Below are 16,244 nucleotides of genomic sequence, written 5' to 3'. Positions count from 1 at the left end.
TAGATCAAAAATGAATCTCACTGTTGACCCCTAGAGACCAAATGTTGATTCAGAAACTGGTACATTTTACTCAATAACTGTTATCATCAACGATTTTTATCACACTTTTTTCTGGAGCTATAGAAGCACTGGATAATTAGAGAATAAATCGTAAAGTCCAACCGCTTATCCATTCAACTTATCGCGATTACAAACGATGAGTCCGGGGAACGTGTGACTTAACGTAAATGAGCATTCACACAGCAACGTACCGATAACGAACTGCATTGGGCGATGATCTTATGCCGAGTTGCGATAAGACAAATTCATTTCCTGCCTAGAGATTGTGAAAGGAAGGCACGTTAAATTTGTTCGTCACATGGTGGTATAATCTGTATGACGTTTTTATTTTAAATATAAAGTTAGCTTCTTTGGGGCTAAAAGTTGTAGGTTTAGAAGAGATTTTTAAAATTATCTGAATTAAGAAAAAATGTGATGATGTACAATAACGATGCACTTCTGCAATATCACGTTGTGTAGAGTTCATTTCCAAAGCTTCAGGTTCATTTAGTTCATTTGTGGAATTAAAGCGTAAGCTTACCTCAAACTCACCACGGCTAAGCTCACCACTTGAAAGCTTGACTTTCGTCGAATGTTGCATGCATGTGCCGAGGTTATTGCATACAACTGAGGCAAAGCTTCATTTGTAATTCACAAATTTTACAATATGAATATGATCAAAAATATTCTTATTGGTAATTTTCAGATATCTGTATTTTTAGTTATTTCTTTAGTTTTTTTTTATAATTCACAATAAAAGAAATACACACCTGAAGAAGACATTTCTCGCTGGTTTTGTTTCTTCAGGATCCGTTTTGCTACAACGACCGGCACATCAACATATTAAATCGATCCCTCCCGGTCAGACTTAACCCGGCAGGGAGCCGATTAACGAAATATTCCACAACCATCCAGTCGTCCCGAGGCGCCATGCGCCGTAAACGGCTAATGACTGCACGAAACGATCAATTCGATGGAAGCAACAAAAAAAACATGCTTCTATATACCGGGCAACAGGGGAATGGAAGTTGCGCTTGGCTGCAGCGTTTCGATTTATGAATTTTAATTAATCATTTGCGGTGGGAGACGGGCGAGTGCCTCTTAATCCGTGGCGATGATTACTGATCGTGCTAGAAAGGGGAAGAAGAGTGCGCAGAAGCAAAATTGATCGCGAAACAAGTTCCCAGCTAGCGCTCGCTTCGAGAAATTACTCTCGCAAAGAAAGACTTGACTAGTGGTGGTGGTGGTGTGGGGCGGAAGGGTCGCGATGAGGAATGAGGTGGCTTGCAAAATGATAAATTTTGTGATATTGGTTCGCGTGGTCAACGTTCAGCATTCGGGTTTTTATGAATTTATGCGCGGCCTTTGCCGCGACGGATGTTGATGGAAGCGGACCGTGTGTCTACGCTTGACGATGATGATTGGCGCAACGTTTGGCGACGACGTCGGCAGCTGACAGACATGGCAGCCGATCGAGGAAACCGAACGGTTAATTGATTTCAATTTACCTCGTCGGTTAACTCGATTGCATGCAAATTGATCGCTGCCCAACCGTGTGTGTGCGTGCGTGTGCTTGAGTTAGGGGGAGTGTTGATCGTGCGGTTGTGTTTTCCTTTCTAATTACTGGTGTTACTGTTGTTTTTCTTCCCACGCTAACGCTGATAACGACCGGTGCAGGCATGGGCATGGGTTGATTTCAACGCTCACTCGTGCCTATTAACATGTCAAGCTGATAAATGATAAGATCATGTGTCATAATTTAGTTCTGACATGTTCAAATGACAGCGTCTGTCTGCTACTGGATCGGTGGATCGTTGGGCTAGCAAGCGATAGAAAAACCCGTTCTGAGAAGGCCATGCTGAAACTATGTAAATAAAGAAATAGTAAGCTTGTTTTTGCAGTCGGGAATGGGGGTAAGCCTTGATCATGTGACAGCGTGGCACAATAGGTTGATAATGGGAACAAACTATCGGGTGAAAAACTATTCTGTCACAAAGGAGTAATAATTACGGGACTCAGACAATGGAATTTAAATACCTAGCGATATAAGCATTTAAATTTTGCCTAAGATCTATTTCTAATGGATTGGAATAAATCAATTAAATATCATAAATGATTTACCCTTCTTATGAATCCTTCAACATAATACTTAGTAAACCATTATTTATTTTTCTACTTACAGCTAACTCTCATCAGGAATAATAAAACACCAAACTTCTTGTAGATCAAACGCTAAAAATGGATAACATTGGTATGCCATTACAATTAAAAGTTTATTTTAATCGCCCAAAATCGCTCCTGCACGCGAACAACTTGTTGACTGCTATGAGGGAAGGTGTCTCCGTGCCACGCCTCTAGGTGTCTTGCGGTGTAGTAAGCGATCGACCAACACCCACACCTAAAGCCCTTATTTTGCACCACGGCCAGTCAGAAAGCTTACCATTCGTGCCGGTGCATTACACAGCCCGATGCGAAGCACCGCGATGGAGGACGTGTACGAGAACGAACCACACGCTCCGGATCCGGCCGAGCAGCCGAAACCCTTTAACGGCAGCAGCGGCAAAAACGTATCACTCCGTATCCTGTCGATGCCTTCGTCTCCACTTCCACCGGTCGCCGGTGCTGTACCGTCCTCCCCGTCAGCCGTTTCGCTGTCGTCGACGAACGCGAGAGACACGCGCCACCGCTCGTCCAAGGATCGTGTGTCACGGAAGGCTCGTGTTAGCACCATCGCCAGTCCCGGGGCAAGCGGTAGAACAGACCTGACCCCGGGGGTAGCCACCATCGACGAGGGTGGTGCTAGCGACGGTGGCAATACACCGTCGAGCCTTGCGCCGTGCAGTAGCACCGTGAAGAAATCGAAGGTGGACTTTGTGCGGTTCGACTCGACCGAGATCCACTACACCGAAAATGAGGAAGTGCACAAGAAGATATCGGACGAGATCAAGAGGTAAGTGAGCGGGGGGGGGCAAAACCACTCGAAACCGGCAAGTACAATTTCTTGGACAATATTTGCCTTGTACCCGGGTAAACATGAGCGCGCTAAAACTAAATGGATCGTCCGGATCTGGCCGGTTGTGTGGCATAACGGCTAATGATGATCGGTCTTCGTGAGTGAGTCGTGAGCAAACGTTGCCATCCCCTTCTCCCCCCCGGCTCAAGACACGGTTAAATGAGTGTGGTGCTAATTATGAGTGTAATGGTAGTAATGTGCGTAATGTTCGCGTTACCAGTTGATGTCCAATTTGTCCCGCGAAGGTAGCACATTGCTTGGGGAAAAGGGATAGAATGAGTCGCAGCCGTTAATTTGCATGGCAAACATATTTGGCATCTCGAGCGGTTTTGGATTTGTTTTGTGGAATTTAAACGACACATCACGCGACAGGCATTTGTTTGACGCGATCCAAAAGGTACTCGGTCGGGGGGCTGAATGGTTATGACCGGTGTAAGATGGTTAGCGAACAACCCTTTTAGACGCTTGCAAGGAGTATTAACGCTCGGCGTCGATTATAGCGAGCAGCTTATCGCTGTAAGATGTGGTGGGCTCTACGTGTTTACAGAACGGGATGTTATAATTAATTTTTACGAGTAGTTTGAGCGTAATTTGCATGGAATTACTTCTTTCAATTAAATTTAACTAGTGTTTAAACAAGCTTTACAAATGTTTGTTGATTGAATGTTAATATTCACATGGTCCGTTTTACAAATTTTCGTAAGAGTCTAGATTGTTATGTTCTGTAATGAATGTTGACCACTATGCGAAGGCAAACGTTATATCCAATGCAAATAGAGCATATTTTAATTTATTTGTATTAACAAACCTGACGGACTGATTGACCATAAATATACCACAGAATAACTTTAACTTTCTTGTTGTGAATTTTCTAAATAATTCATATTAATGTGTACTAGGAGAACATGGTCAAGGAATAAAAGTTTGCTTATTTACTTTCGTTTGCCTAACTTTAGGCGTTTTGCATTTTGCCCTTGTTTTTAATTCCATTATTCATTCTATTTGCAAGGCGCAACGAGTGTCGCAATACATATTATTCGAGCAAACACTGACTGGTCACAGACCAAACAAATATTTTTCCCGCTCCCCGCCGTAGATCTTCGGTTTGCGTGAAAATGCAGAGCGAAAGTACGGAGGCAGCGAAGGAAACAACGCAACCCCATTACTCTGGCTAGAAGAAAGCGGAGGTTGCCTGCGACAGAAATACCGTTCCAAATTTAGGTTCTCCCATTGAAGCCGCCCCTCTCTTGTGTGTATTTTTACTTCTCGTTGTTACGATGCATGTCCATTTTCGTTTTGCATACGAATCAGACACGGTACACGGGGTTTGAAGTTCGGTGGTACCGTTCCTGCCCCTTGTTGCCCGGCTTTTGCGCTTTCCAAAACAAACCGTGAACTTTTCAATTGCTGCTCCCGGGGGGAAGTGTGTGGTGCGGTAACGAGGGCGGAGATGATGGAAAAGGTTTGAAAAATAAACAAACAGAAATGCATTCTTGTATGTTTTGTTGTTGTGGATGCCAGGGGAAAGAGATGGCTGGGGCCAGAAGCTGCTGAGAAGTTCCAAGTTTAGCGGGTGACCTTTGGCTGTGAATGTCTTGTGGGAGGGTGGGAGTGAGAGACGGTACGGTTACACTTCACCAACCAGCTCTCGTCACGCGGGCGAACTGCTGCATCCATAAAACATTCCACAAAATTACGAGCACTGGAGCTGGAGGTTAGCGGCGCCGGAAAAATCAGTCCAACACCAACCGCCATGCTTAGGATGGGATGGCCATATTTTGCTTCACTCTCGAGCACCTGCAAGCGTAAAAAAACGTACTTGGACAAACGCCCATTCGGCCCCGGTCAGGTGGTTCAAAACGCGCTTGCACACTCCACGGGTGTGCTGTATGAATGACGTCACTCGGGAAAACACATTCAACTGCTGCAAGCGGACGGCCTGTCTGCCACATGTGGTTGGTACCTTATTTTCCTAAACTGTAATGCACGTGTGTTCCTTTGTGTGTGCGATGGTGTGAGGGTTTTGCCGGTACCTTCTGTAGCACATGGCGGTACCGGGTTTTAAAAATAACTCCGGGAATGCCGGTTACCATAAAGAGCCGCGAAGAATGGAAAGCGTGAGAAGAGTTGCTATTGATGATGATGATGCACGGAGCAGTGAACAGTATCATGGATGCAGGCGAATGGAAAAGCAAACCAGCGTGGAAACTCATACAGCGTGACGGTATAGTTTTTGAACAAGAAAATGCATTCGAGAGGGGAAATAGATTCGACCAACGTGAAGATGTGTCTGCCGGCTGGAGCTAACACACACACACACACACACGCACACAAGAGCGCGAACGGCCAGATGCTCAGCGGCATGAGAGTAGACTCTCGTTTTCTTTGCGTGAAATGAACGCAAGCAGGCATGAGCTGATGTGAATGATTACTGCAAATGAACCGAACGTTCATTGCTTTCGGTTTCTTGTGCAAGATGTAAATATTTTGCTTTATTTGAAGGAAATCTATGTCTTATTTTAAAGGACTAATTTAAAATGCTTTAAAAACTGTACATCCTCTGAAATGAAGGCGTCAATGGAAGTAATAAGTGAAATAGAAAAGCGATAATGTTATTCCAAAACATTTTGTCATGTAATTTTGATTATTGACTTTACGGACAGTTTCTTGACAGTAATACAAATGAATCCATTACAATCTTTTGCTTTAATCAGGCATCTTGTTCAGCGTGCTATTGTGCGAAGAGTAACCCTGCCCGTTCATTCAAATTTGAAGTGAGACGTGAGAAGGTTAGCACTCAGTATCCTTAGTTTCCCAAATCGGCTCGCAGTGTAGGATGATGTACAGCGCTTGTTGGTGATATCATTGTCAAGAAATGGTTAAACATATAGTTATAATTTTGTATGAGACAAATGTATGCAATAACTTGAAATTTAATGTTTGCTGAATGTGCTGTTGCAACAGAAAAACAAAATTTTTCATTGATGTACATGATATCGGTTGTTATAGGTATAGAGCATCTTAATTTACTTTTATCAGTTTAAAAGATCGAATAAAGACGGGTAATAATTTTAACTTGTTTCTATTGTTTGTTTGACATGCATGAAAAGTTTGTTGCTATACATGAAAATAACTAAAAATAAGATAATCAAGACTATATCATGAAGGAAAAAAGCATAAACTGAGCGATTTTTTAAAACTTCGATGCTTAAAATCTCTTCACGATTGATAAGTGTCAACTATGCTGTGAATAGAACAACTTTTAGCTGTTGTGTATGTTTAAAGAGGTCTTATCTTTCACCTCCAGAGAACAACGTAGTAGTACGTTTTGAAGTAATTTGTTTCCAGAAGTAAACTATCTCCAGAGTGGTCCGTACTTGGTCAATTTCTAACATTTTGTGGTTGGCTAGTACAAGATCTTGGAACAAACGTTTCAGAACATCTCGAAGAATTATTCTCAACTGCAAAGCATAAGTGGTTCATAGTTCTGGCTTGAAACAAAACATATTTGACGTTGTGTTTACACTTCATTATGAGTTCGGGGTGCTATTAACTTTCGTTACGGGTAATACTCCAGTAATTTCGTGTCCCAAAACGGTCCCAAAACTAGTGAAAACTAGTGATCAAGGTCCATAACAGTGTACCTTCAATTGAAAATGTTTTCAAACTGACCAGACTGATCTACCATAAGGCATACGTAATTTCAAGGAAATCTAATAAGCATGAGTACCATTTGATGATACTTTTAAATGTGTTGTATTTACATTTTGGCACATAGTTCTATAACTTACGTGTTTTTTAAGAGTATGTGATACCTGTCCGGTGAATAAACTACAAGTTACAATGCTTCTTTATTAAATGCAAAGTTTAAGACTAAGCTACAGAATAACATGTATTGTCATTTGATTATTTTTAAACAATTGACAACATGGACTGATTTTTTGAGTTTTTATCTCTTATCACTGTTCACCCACTTTTCCTGTCGCATTTCATCAAAAGAAAGCGATTTAAGGATACAGGAATGATACAGAACCTTCGCGTGTTCACCCCAGGTGAGAACGCGTCGACATCGGGCTCGGATGAACCCAAACCGGCGAGCAGCAGTGGCCGCATGCGCCCCGACTTCGCAGCTCCGGTTGTAAGCGGGCGCTCAGCGTACGTTCATTTCAAAATTTCCTCTCGAAGCGTGCGGATGTGTGGCCGTCCCGTGCTCGATGTCGCGGTGGTGTTAGGATCGGCTCCCTAGTGTTGTACCCGCGATAGAAGTGCCCGCTGTGCGCGCTCCCGCGAGTGTGTGTGTGTGTATATGTGTGTGTAAGTGTGCAAATGTGCGATGCATCCTAGTGCATCATCCTGGTCGCTGCGCAGGGAATAATAGTACAGAGAGGGTGTCCCACCGTCTTACACGGCGTGCGCGCGATCGGAGCGCACGGGTCCGTTCTTCTGCTGCTGCTGTTGTGGCCGTCCGTTGATGTCGCTGTGCATGTGTTTGAGCTGTTGAGTGGGGTTGCCCCTTAGGTGTTTGTGTGTGTATGTGTGCTGTATGTATGTGCGTAAATGTTAGTGGCCCTACGGCAGTGAAGCGTGCCGCAGTTGCGTGTATATTAGAGGTCCTTCAGAAGAGCTCCGAGAAGTTAATGATGGCTCACTGAAAAAATCAAAAAAGTCCAAAGTGCGTGCGTATCGTAGCGGGAAGGAAAAATTGGAATGAAAATATTCGGCCTACGATCCATTCCTACTATCATTGCTATTACTACTGCTACTACCGCTACTACTGCTACAGCTACTTCTGCTACTAAATCTATAACTGCTGCTATCACTATCACGATCGTCCCCGTCGCTGCTGCCAACCGTGCTCGATACGGCACGATCGTACCGCGGCATCCTGCGTCGTCCCGGGCCACCGGTAGTACCTTGGCCACATCGCCAGCGTGTGTAGGCGGGTTTGTTCGCTGCTCGGTGGTGGCACCACATGTGTGCCGAAGGATTCTGGTGCACCGGCAGTGGGCAGCAGTGGCCAACGCGCTAAGCAACGGCATCATCATCATCGTCGCTGCTGGCTCGTGTGTCACCGTTTGATCGTCACTGTAAATCACAACCGCGCACAAAGCAAAGAAAACGTAAGTGAATAATGGCTCGCCCGGGCCGTCGAGTTTTGAGCAGCAAGTGCGACACGGTGCGAGTCAACGGTGTGTCAACGGATTTGTTGTCGTACGCGGGGGGAGGCAAATTAATCATCGCGAAGAAACGGGCATGACCCACTGGCGTGGGGCTGATGTACTTTTTGCTTTGCTGTGCAATTTCGCACTCATTCGACGCACTGCACATGATCTTGCATAATGCTTCAAGGGGGTAAAGACGATACAGCAGCAGCAACGACAACAACAAAAACTTAATGTCTCAAGCAGCGTCATCAACTCGATCGAACCAACGTTCGTCCCGAAGTTGCCACCGTATGTGTGTGTGTGGAAGGGCGTTTACAGTGCCCTAGCCCGGCATTGTATTTGTACCGCTCATATTGCATTCCACCCGGTCAGCAGTTCCCGGGTTTCCCGGGTACACACATGATAATGAGAAACCGGTCCCAGCACAATGTTTACAGGAATGGGCAACATTACGCAGAAATGGTGCGGTGTAAGAAGTTGCTTTTACCCAGAACTTACCAGATCCAGCGTTCGGTTACAGTACACGTTGAACTTGATCTCGCTCGCGATCGACAAGTGGTACGGTTTCGCGTGCGATTGGCGCATGCCAATCCACTTCTATTCCCTGTCACACCGGGCCTAACCTTCAACTTCAACGCGACCAATTTCGCCCAGCGATGCGAAACGGGTCTGCTGCTGTTGCGCCCCCCTCCCTCCAGGCATGTGTTGGCTCAGCTGGCTGCTAATGCTGGCCGATCGCTCACAACAACGATCGCTTTCACACATTGCAGAAAAAGAGGGGGTGAGTTTATCACACTCCCCGTTTCCTTTCCGATAGAGGATGTGTGTGTGTGTGTGTTGTTTCGCGATGCGCTGTTCTGCTGGCTGTGGGTTTCATTTTTCATGAACACAACGCAAGAACGGGAACGTGCAGCGATACAGCGGGAGCAGCTGAACTCGATCACAGTGCTGGGTGCGGGGACGCTCAAGGGGACGCATCCGTTTGGCTGGAGTGTTTGTCTTTCTTTCTTTCAAGTTGCGATTTTGTATGTTATAAACATTGCCGGAACGCAGGCTGAAACTCGGTAACAAGCGCTGCGCTCAGGGTTCAGATATGTTGAGCAAAAACACAAAAAACATGCAGATGATGTGTGTGTGTTGAGGATCGACGTCAGGGGAGCGTTATGCAATTTTACGCGAACAGGGCAAGGCAGAGGGCAGACAGCGCTCAAGCGAAACGCCGTAAACGCCAGACAGAAAGAAACAGAAAGGAAAAGAAATGGGCTGTCTGCTGCTGCTGCTGCTGCTGCTGCCCCAGACAATAATGTGTGGCAGCGGATCTGGTTCTGGGGACCAGCTGACCTACATCCTACCTCGGGCCGGTCTCGCGTGGATAAAGTACGAGTGAAAAGTGCATATATGAGAAATGCAATGTCGGAGCGTTGAGTTGAGAGCTGCGATGGACTGGTTGATGCAGAAGTTTTGTGATTAAATATTAAAGTGCACGTTTGGAGGGCAGATTAGAATTGTGCTAGAAGTAAGTTTCGTTGCGGCGGCCAATTGTCTACACGCAAGAGGGGAAAGGAGGGGGCAATTTGTTCAAACAGTTGTGCGTAACAAATGTTTACTATCATCAAAGCTAAACGTTTGGTGCCCAATGGAAGCTCGTGCTAATTAGTCTTTCTGAAATGACTACTGTGTGTGTGCTTGTGTTTGTGGATAGAAACGAGTTTTTTTTGTATTAATTACAGCCATAGCGTTTATTTTTAGAAGGGGGACAAGTGATAGACGGCAAATTTTTTATCACCTTCGTACCATTCTGTCGTTAAACGGGCACGCTCAACAGAGCACAAGAAGCAATGAAAATTAATTTCCATTTAAAGACGTGCTGTTTCTTTTTTTTATAATGGCGGCTGATTGAGCCCGAACAAAACTTGACTTTGTGCTTTTTGTACGTAAGCTGCAAGGTTGATGATGTGGTTGGTGGTGATAAAAAGACCAAAATCTTCGATGCCAGTGATAGTTTCGCTTCGAATGGGTTAGATTCTGTGAACACATGTGAGGAAATGGTTGTTCAATTTTTTTATGACATCTTGGCTGTAACGTTCTCCAGCTGCTGGTACGAGACGCGAACAATCGGTTTGCTTGTTTGGCGCACACATCTGACTGCGTGAACCGCACATGTGGTATCATTAAGTGGCGATGACTGTGAAATTGTGAATGAGCTGATAGTGACAAAAAAAAAATCCAACAGTTTGATAGTTTCTTCTCGATTTGATCGTAAAACAAAAAATATAAATCCCAACTGCTGACTGTGCCCATTAGTGTCGTGCTGACTGTGGAGTGAAAAAAAAGCAAACTCCCAGCACAACACAGTCATTGTCTCGGTCCCCGTGGTCTTAAATTGATTTTTATTTGTTTTTGGGACGTACGAAAGTGTGTTGTGAACGGCGTGAAGTATTTATTGTCGCGGTCGGTATGGCAGACCAACACACCAAACAACAAGACACCCGCACACATTGACGTTAATATTTATGTTTGTTCATAAAATTATTAACCGATCGTTACCCTACCGGGCTGGTTCGAAGGGTTCGAAGCGTTCAAACCACCGATTTTGACTGTCTTGGTCGGAAACGTGCTAGCGCCAGCATGGTCACCGTACACAGAAATCGGTGCGTTTCGCGTTTTTGTTGACCTGGATTTGGTCTTATTTTTGTCACTTTGTTAACTGCGAGCAGTGACCGCGGTTGTACGACACGGTCAACAGCGTGGTCGGATGCAGTAGCAGCATCACCAATACACCCGTACTTAAACATGCGAGCACAAACATTGCTATCATGCTGAACGTTTGATGTTAAAACGCGTGTGACAGCAGAAGAATTGTTCGTTGTGTCCGCGGCTGCCGGCGATCGTACCACAATCGACCGTAAAGTGCATCGTGCAGCTAATTAGTGTTTGAAGTCACAGCACAGGTTCGAATGGCACAGCAGCAGGTTTGACACCTCTGGTTTGCGAATGAAATTATCAAAAGGAAATTACCAACTTGTGCTAGTGTTACATGACTCATGTGGTTCATATTTCCATGACTAATTGACAAGGTAGTATTCCACCGTGTTGGATTCTGTTCATCTGCTTGGTACGGGTTGTTATACTTTTGAAATATATATATTATAAAACAATCATTTTACACTTTATTTTTAAGGCGAAGTTCATGTTCTTCATTATTATAAACATAGGACCTTAAATAAGTCATTTTTCCATTTAATAAAAAAAACCTTGTTAAATTGCAAGTTATCACTCAAATGATATTGTGTTCATATCAAAGTATTTCAATGTAATAACTACTTCTTCTTCTTCTTCTTTTGGCTCAACAACCGTTATCGGTCAAGGCTTGCCTGTACCCACTTGTGTGGTTGTCTTTCAGTGACTTATGGGACTTATGAGAGGTCCTACATATGGCGCGACATGGTCAATTTGGGGCCTAAATCCATAACGGGCATGATGTTAAGTCGTACGAGTTTACGACTGTACTCCGAGACCGGTAATAACTACATTAAAGATAAAAATTTGAATATATTCATTACTAGAATAAAAAATGAATGCCATATTGTTGGTAATAGCACAAGAATCGGTATAATTATTTTTACATTTCTGTAAGAAAAGTATTTCGACCCAAACGCTACCTTCCGTTAAGAAACGTTTCAAAGATTCAAGCTCTAGGGGATTGCATCCGAAGTCAACCAAAACATGACCCCGCCGGTACCGCTTATCAGGAGGAAATCCCCGGCGGGCGAAGCTAATCACTGGCGAGGCATGGCATCTGCACCATCGCTGTCAGTAGTGAGTGAAGCGCGATCGAGTAAGAACGCGAAACGAAAGATGATGTCGTTACAGGCGTGCCAAGTCGTCCTATTGCTCGTATGGTAAGCGATCCGTGTGGAAGGAATGAAGGATTGTGTGAAGGATCTTTTAAAAAGTCCAATATTCCAATTTTTGCAGTGTAACAGCAACGGTGCACGGTGCAATACACGAGATAAAGCAGAATGGAAACAGGTACAAGATCGAGAAGGTAACGGACAGCAGCCTAAAGCAAGCGCTTGCAAGCCTTCGCCAGTCGGCGTGGAACGTAAAGGAGCTTGATCTGAGCGGCAATCCCCTGAGCCAGATAAGCGCAGCTGATTTGGCGCCGTTCACAAAGCTGGAGCTGTTGAATCTCTCCTCGAACGTGTTGTACGAAACGCTGGATCTGGAGTCGCTCTCCACGCTGCGCACCCTCGATCTGAATAACAACTACGTCCAGGAGCTAATGGTTGGACCTTCAATTGAAACGCTGCACGCAGCGAACAACAATATTTCGCGTGTGAGTTGCTCGCGGGGTCAGGGAAAGAAGAATATCTATCTCGCGAACAATAAGATCACCATGCTGCGTGACCTCGACGAGGGATGCCGCAGTCGTGTGCAGTATCTGGATCTGAAGCTAAACGAAATCGATACGGTGAACTTTGCCGAGCTTGCCGCTTCCAGTGACACGCTCGAGCACCTTAACCTGCAGTACAACTTCATCTACGACGTTAAGGGACAGGTCGTGTTTGCGAAGCTCAAAACGCTGGATCTGTCGTCGAACAAGCTTGCGTTTATGGGTCCGGAGTTTCAGTCAGCGGCCGGCGTGACCTGGATCAGTCTGCGCAACAACAAGCTGGTACTGATCGAGAAAGCGCTAAGGTTTTCGCAAAACCTCGAACACTTTGACCTGCGCGGCAACGGGTTTCACTGTGGAACGTTGCGTGATTTCTTCAGCAAAAACCAACGCGTACAAACGGTCGCAAAACAAACCGTCAAAAAGTTGACCGGTCAGAATGAGGAAGAGTGTACCGTGCCAACGCTTGGCCACTATGGGGCGTACTGCTGCGAGGATCTGCCGGCACCGTTTGCCGACCGGCTGATCGCGCTGAAGCGCAAAGAGCACGCGCTACTCTCTGGCCAAGGCTCGGAAACGGAGCGGCTCGAGTGTGAGCGGGAAAACCAGGCCCGCCAGCGGGAGATCGATGCGCTCAAGGAGCAGTACCGGACGGTGATCGATCAGGTGACGCTCCGAAAGCAGGCAAAGATTACGCTAGAGCAGAAGAAGAAGGCGCTCGACGAGCAGGTGTCCAATGGTCGCCGGGCACATGCTGAGCTGGACGGAACGCTCAAGCAGGCGGTAGGACTGATCGAGCTGCAGCACGCAACCGAGGAGCAGAGTCCGTTGCAGCTGCTGCGCGCGATCGTCAAGCGGTACGAGGAGATGTACGTCGAGCAGCAGAGCGTGCAAAATAATGCCATCCGCGATTGGGATATGTACCAGCATAAGGAGACGCAGCTGGCGGAGGAAAATGCACGGCTCAAGAAGCTGAACGGTGAGGCTGATCTGGCGCTGGCCAGTGCGAACGCCACGCTGCAGGAGCTGGTAGTGCGGGAGCAGAATTTATCGACCCAGCTGGGATAAGACGGGTGCGGGCCCAGCAGGAAGGATAAGCGTGAAATGATGGAATTAACAACCGTTTGTCCTTTTGTCACTGCTATGTTGGGATTTTTTTGCAAATAAACAAACATTTTAATTTTGGTGAAGATGGAACATTTCAAGACTTTTTTGTATGTCTCCACAACACTCCAGACCAACGAGAATCATTGGAAATGGGAGGATAAAGCCTCCAAATCATTCATTTATTAGACTCCAATACCGTTGCTAAATGTGTTTCCTACCCAGAACGAGAAGCCGCCCAACATCTCCTCAGTCCGGTGGCGGTTGAATTAGGTACAGCATCCACCGGTTATCGCTGCTTCGGGAATTCCCCCTGGGAGCGGTGCAAAGTAAACAACGAGTCCGAGAGATACGAAAAAGTACACGCAATCGAAATGACCTTTGTGGTTTGCGGGGTCATTCTGGGGAATCGCCAGCGCGATGAAAGACAGCGAGCAGGGCACGTAAGAGACGTGCGGTAGACAATCTTTTTTTTTGTTGTTGCCAAATTTAATGTTGTAAGTGAGTGATATTTTGGCTCTCTCCCACTGCTGTTATGATCAGAACATGTGTTCCCAGTGGGTGGTTGAAATGGGCTTCCAACGATGTGTGGTTGTATCTGCAGCGTTTGGCATATGTTTTGAAAGTGTAATGCTTTCTTGAATTAGAAATTCTAATGAAACTATTCTGGGGTTGTTCTACGTGCGTTTAACGCCGTACGTTGAAATTTTCAAGTAGATGATGCTAAGATCCCAACACATTGTAATCGTTGCAATATCTATATGTTGCATGTGTTCATGGAAGCTTTTAAATTCACTTTACTGAACTTCAGTCAATTTCTGTCCTGAAATCTTTGGATTTCATCGCCAGCTTCACCGAATTTTCTTAAAATTGTCAGAAAACCGATCATGATAATTATTCATGTTTCTTATACTTTCTCCTTAGGTATGTTTACAAAAGAAAAGGCAATACTTCCAAAAAGTGTTCGAGCTGTACAAGAAATTCCAAAACCCGTTTGTTTTGTTAAAAATGAGCCTTCGAAAAGATCTTGTTTAGGTTTAGAAAATCGTTTCAAAATTTGTGGAAAGTTCAACTTAGACCCATTTTGAAACACTCTCACTAAATAAATTTGTTGAAAAAGTATATTAGTTAAACAATTTTATAAAGAAACTATTGGTGTTTTATCTTAAAACGCATACAAAATCGTACGAGTCCGAAATAAACTTACACAAATTGTAGGTACGTAAAAAACATTTGTTTGGGTTCATCTTGCCATGCAGTTTGAGTTCAATTGGTTATCGTAAGCCATGATCGGTGGGTTTTTACGTCCCCTAATGTGATGTAGTATCGTAACACAGGCTTTATCACTATCGAGAGTTAATTATAAGACCCTTCATTATTTTTCAGCAATTCGTTTCCGTTAATTTTGTATTGAATTCTGTGAAAGTCCACCTCTTACTTAAGCTTTCGTGTGTCCAATCTCTGTTAATTGTTAATATTACTCCAAGCTGTTGTAAGAACACACATATAGACAAAACAACCAGTAATACCTTTGCTGTTACGACTATAATAACTACGAAAAAAAATCAATTTTACTATGAAACTGCTGCTTGTTATATTCAACTTTATTCTCAAAACTGCATCCAACGTGTGTGTGTGTGTGTGTGACACACATACTTGTTCGGAGGTAAACAAATGCAGCAGCACACACTGTTTGTTCATCGCAGGGAGATATGACCACCAATGTGAGCTGCATTATTAATCGAGATGCACCAGCACCGCATACATACCAACGCGAATCGATAGAAAAATGTAGCTGTGTGTATGAGAACATATCACAGCTGCTGCACTGGGTTGTACTCTACACAGGGCGATTTACGTGTAGAATCAATCGTGGAAAGTGAATGCATATTTCCCCCCGTCACTGCAGCCCACCGCGTTAGGGGGGGGGCGGCACACCAACCGTGTGCTTGACCAAAGTCCTTCACCTTAAACTTCTTCGCCTGCTTACAACAGGTTTGTAATTGCGGTGCCGTTCTTCTGCAATCACAATAATTGATTTCGAGCGGTTTGCGAGGGGGCATTTGGTGTGTGTGTGGGAGTGGAACGATAGCTGTGTCTGATGTTTCATTTTGAACGGGAAGTGAACGGTTGTCATACTGGAACTGGATGTATGACAATCGGTTTTGCGGTTTTCTGCTGCCTTTATTATCCTTCGCCGCTGTTCCGTTGTATTCGATTGGCAGAGAAAGTTGTTTGCTGGCGACTGAAAGTTGGCTCGGCAGTGGGCATTGTGGGTCAGTGTAATCGATATCCTTGCGGATCGTTTCAACATTACTCACTGCCAGTTGATTCTTCGTGCCTGTTAAGGGAAGGGATTTTAATTTTGAAAATGCTCCGATTGTTGAGCATAAGTTTTCTGCATTTTGATTTATTGAAGTAATTAAATAAAAAAGTTCTGTTATGAGTAATAGGAGGTGTTTGTTATATCTAGTTTGCATCCTTTAATAATGGAAGCAATCGTTCTGATTGCATTCCTCCAATAAGT

General features: G+C 44.7%; 2 protein-coding genes across 3 annotated transcripts in view; both read left to right on the top strand.

The window, feature by feature from the left end:
- Positions 1-7,196: 7,196 nt before the first annotated feature.
- LOC120950889 (potassium voltage-gated channel subfamily KQT member 1-like) overlaps positions 7,197-16,244 on the top strand; it is a 162,571-nt gene continuing 153,523 nt past the window's right edge. For both annotated transcript variants that reach the window (XM_040369304.2, XM_040369303.2), the window contains exon 1: positions 7,197-8,172. The gene's annotated coding sequence lies outside the window, so the exon portion shown is untranslated. The remainder of the gene's footprint in view (positions 8,173-16,244) is intronic.
- Positions 11,929-13,803, top strand: LOC120950891 (uncharacterized). Its single transcript, XM_040369305.2, has 2 exons — positions 11,929-12,119; positions 12,196-13,803. The coding sequence occupies exons 1-2, from the start codon at positions 11,944-11,946 to the stop codon at positions 13,679-13,681; spliced, it is 1,662 nt and encodes a 553-aa protein (XP_040225239.2). The 5' UTR covers positions 11,929-11,943; the 3' UTR covers positions 13,682-13,803.

This window comes from Anopheles coluzzii, chromosome 2 (assembly GCF_943734685.1).
Source record: "Anopheles coluzzii chromosome 2, AcolN3, whole genome shotgun sequence".
NCBI classification, from domain to species: Eukaryota; Metazoa; Arthropoda; class Insecta; order Diptera; family Culicidae; genus Anopheles; species Anopheles coluzzii.
Note: the sequence above shows the minus strand (reverse complement) of the source record. Positions and strands in the feature narration are given on the sequence as shown.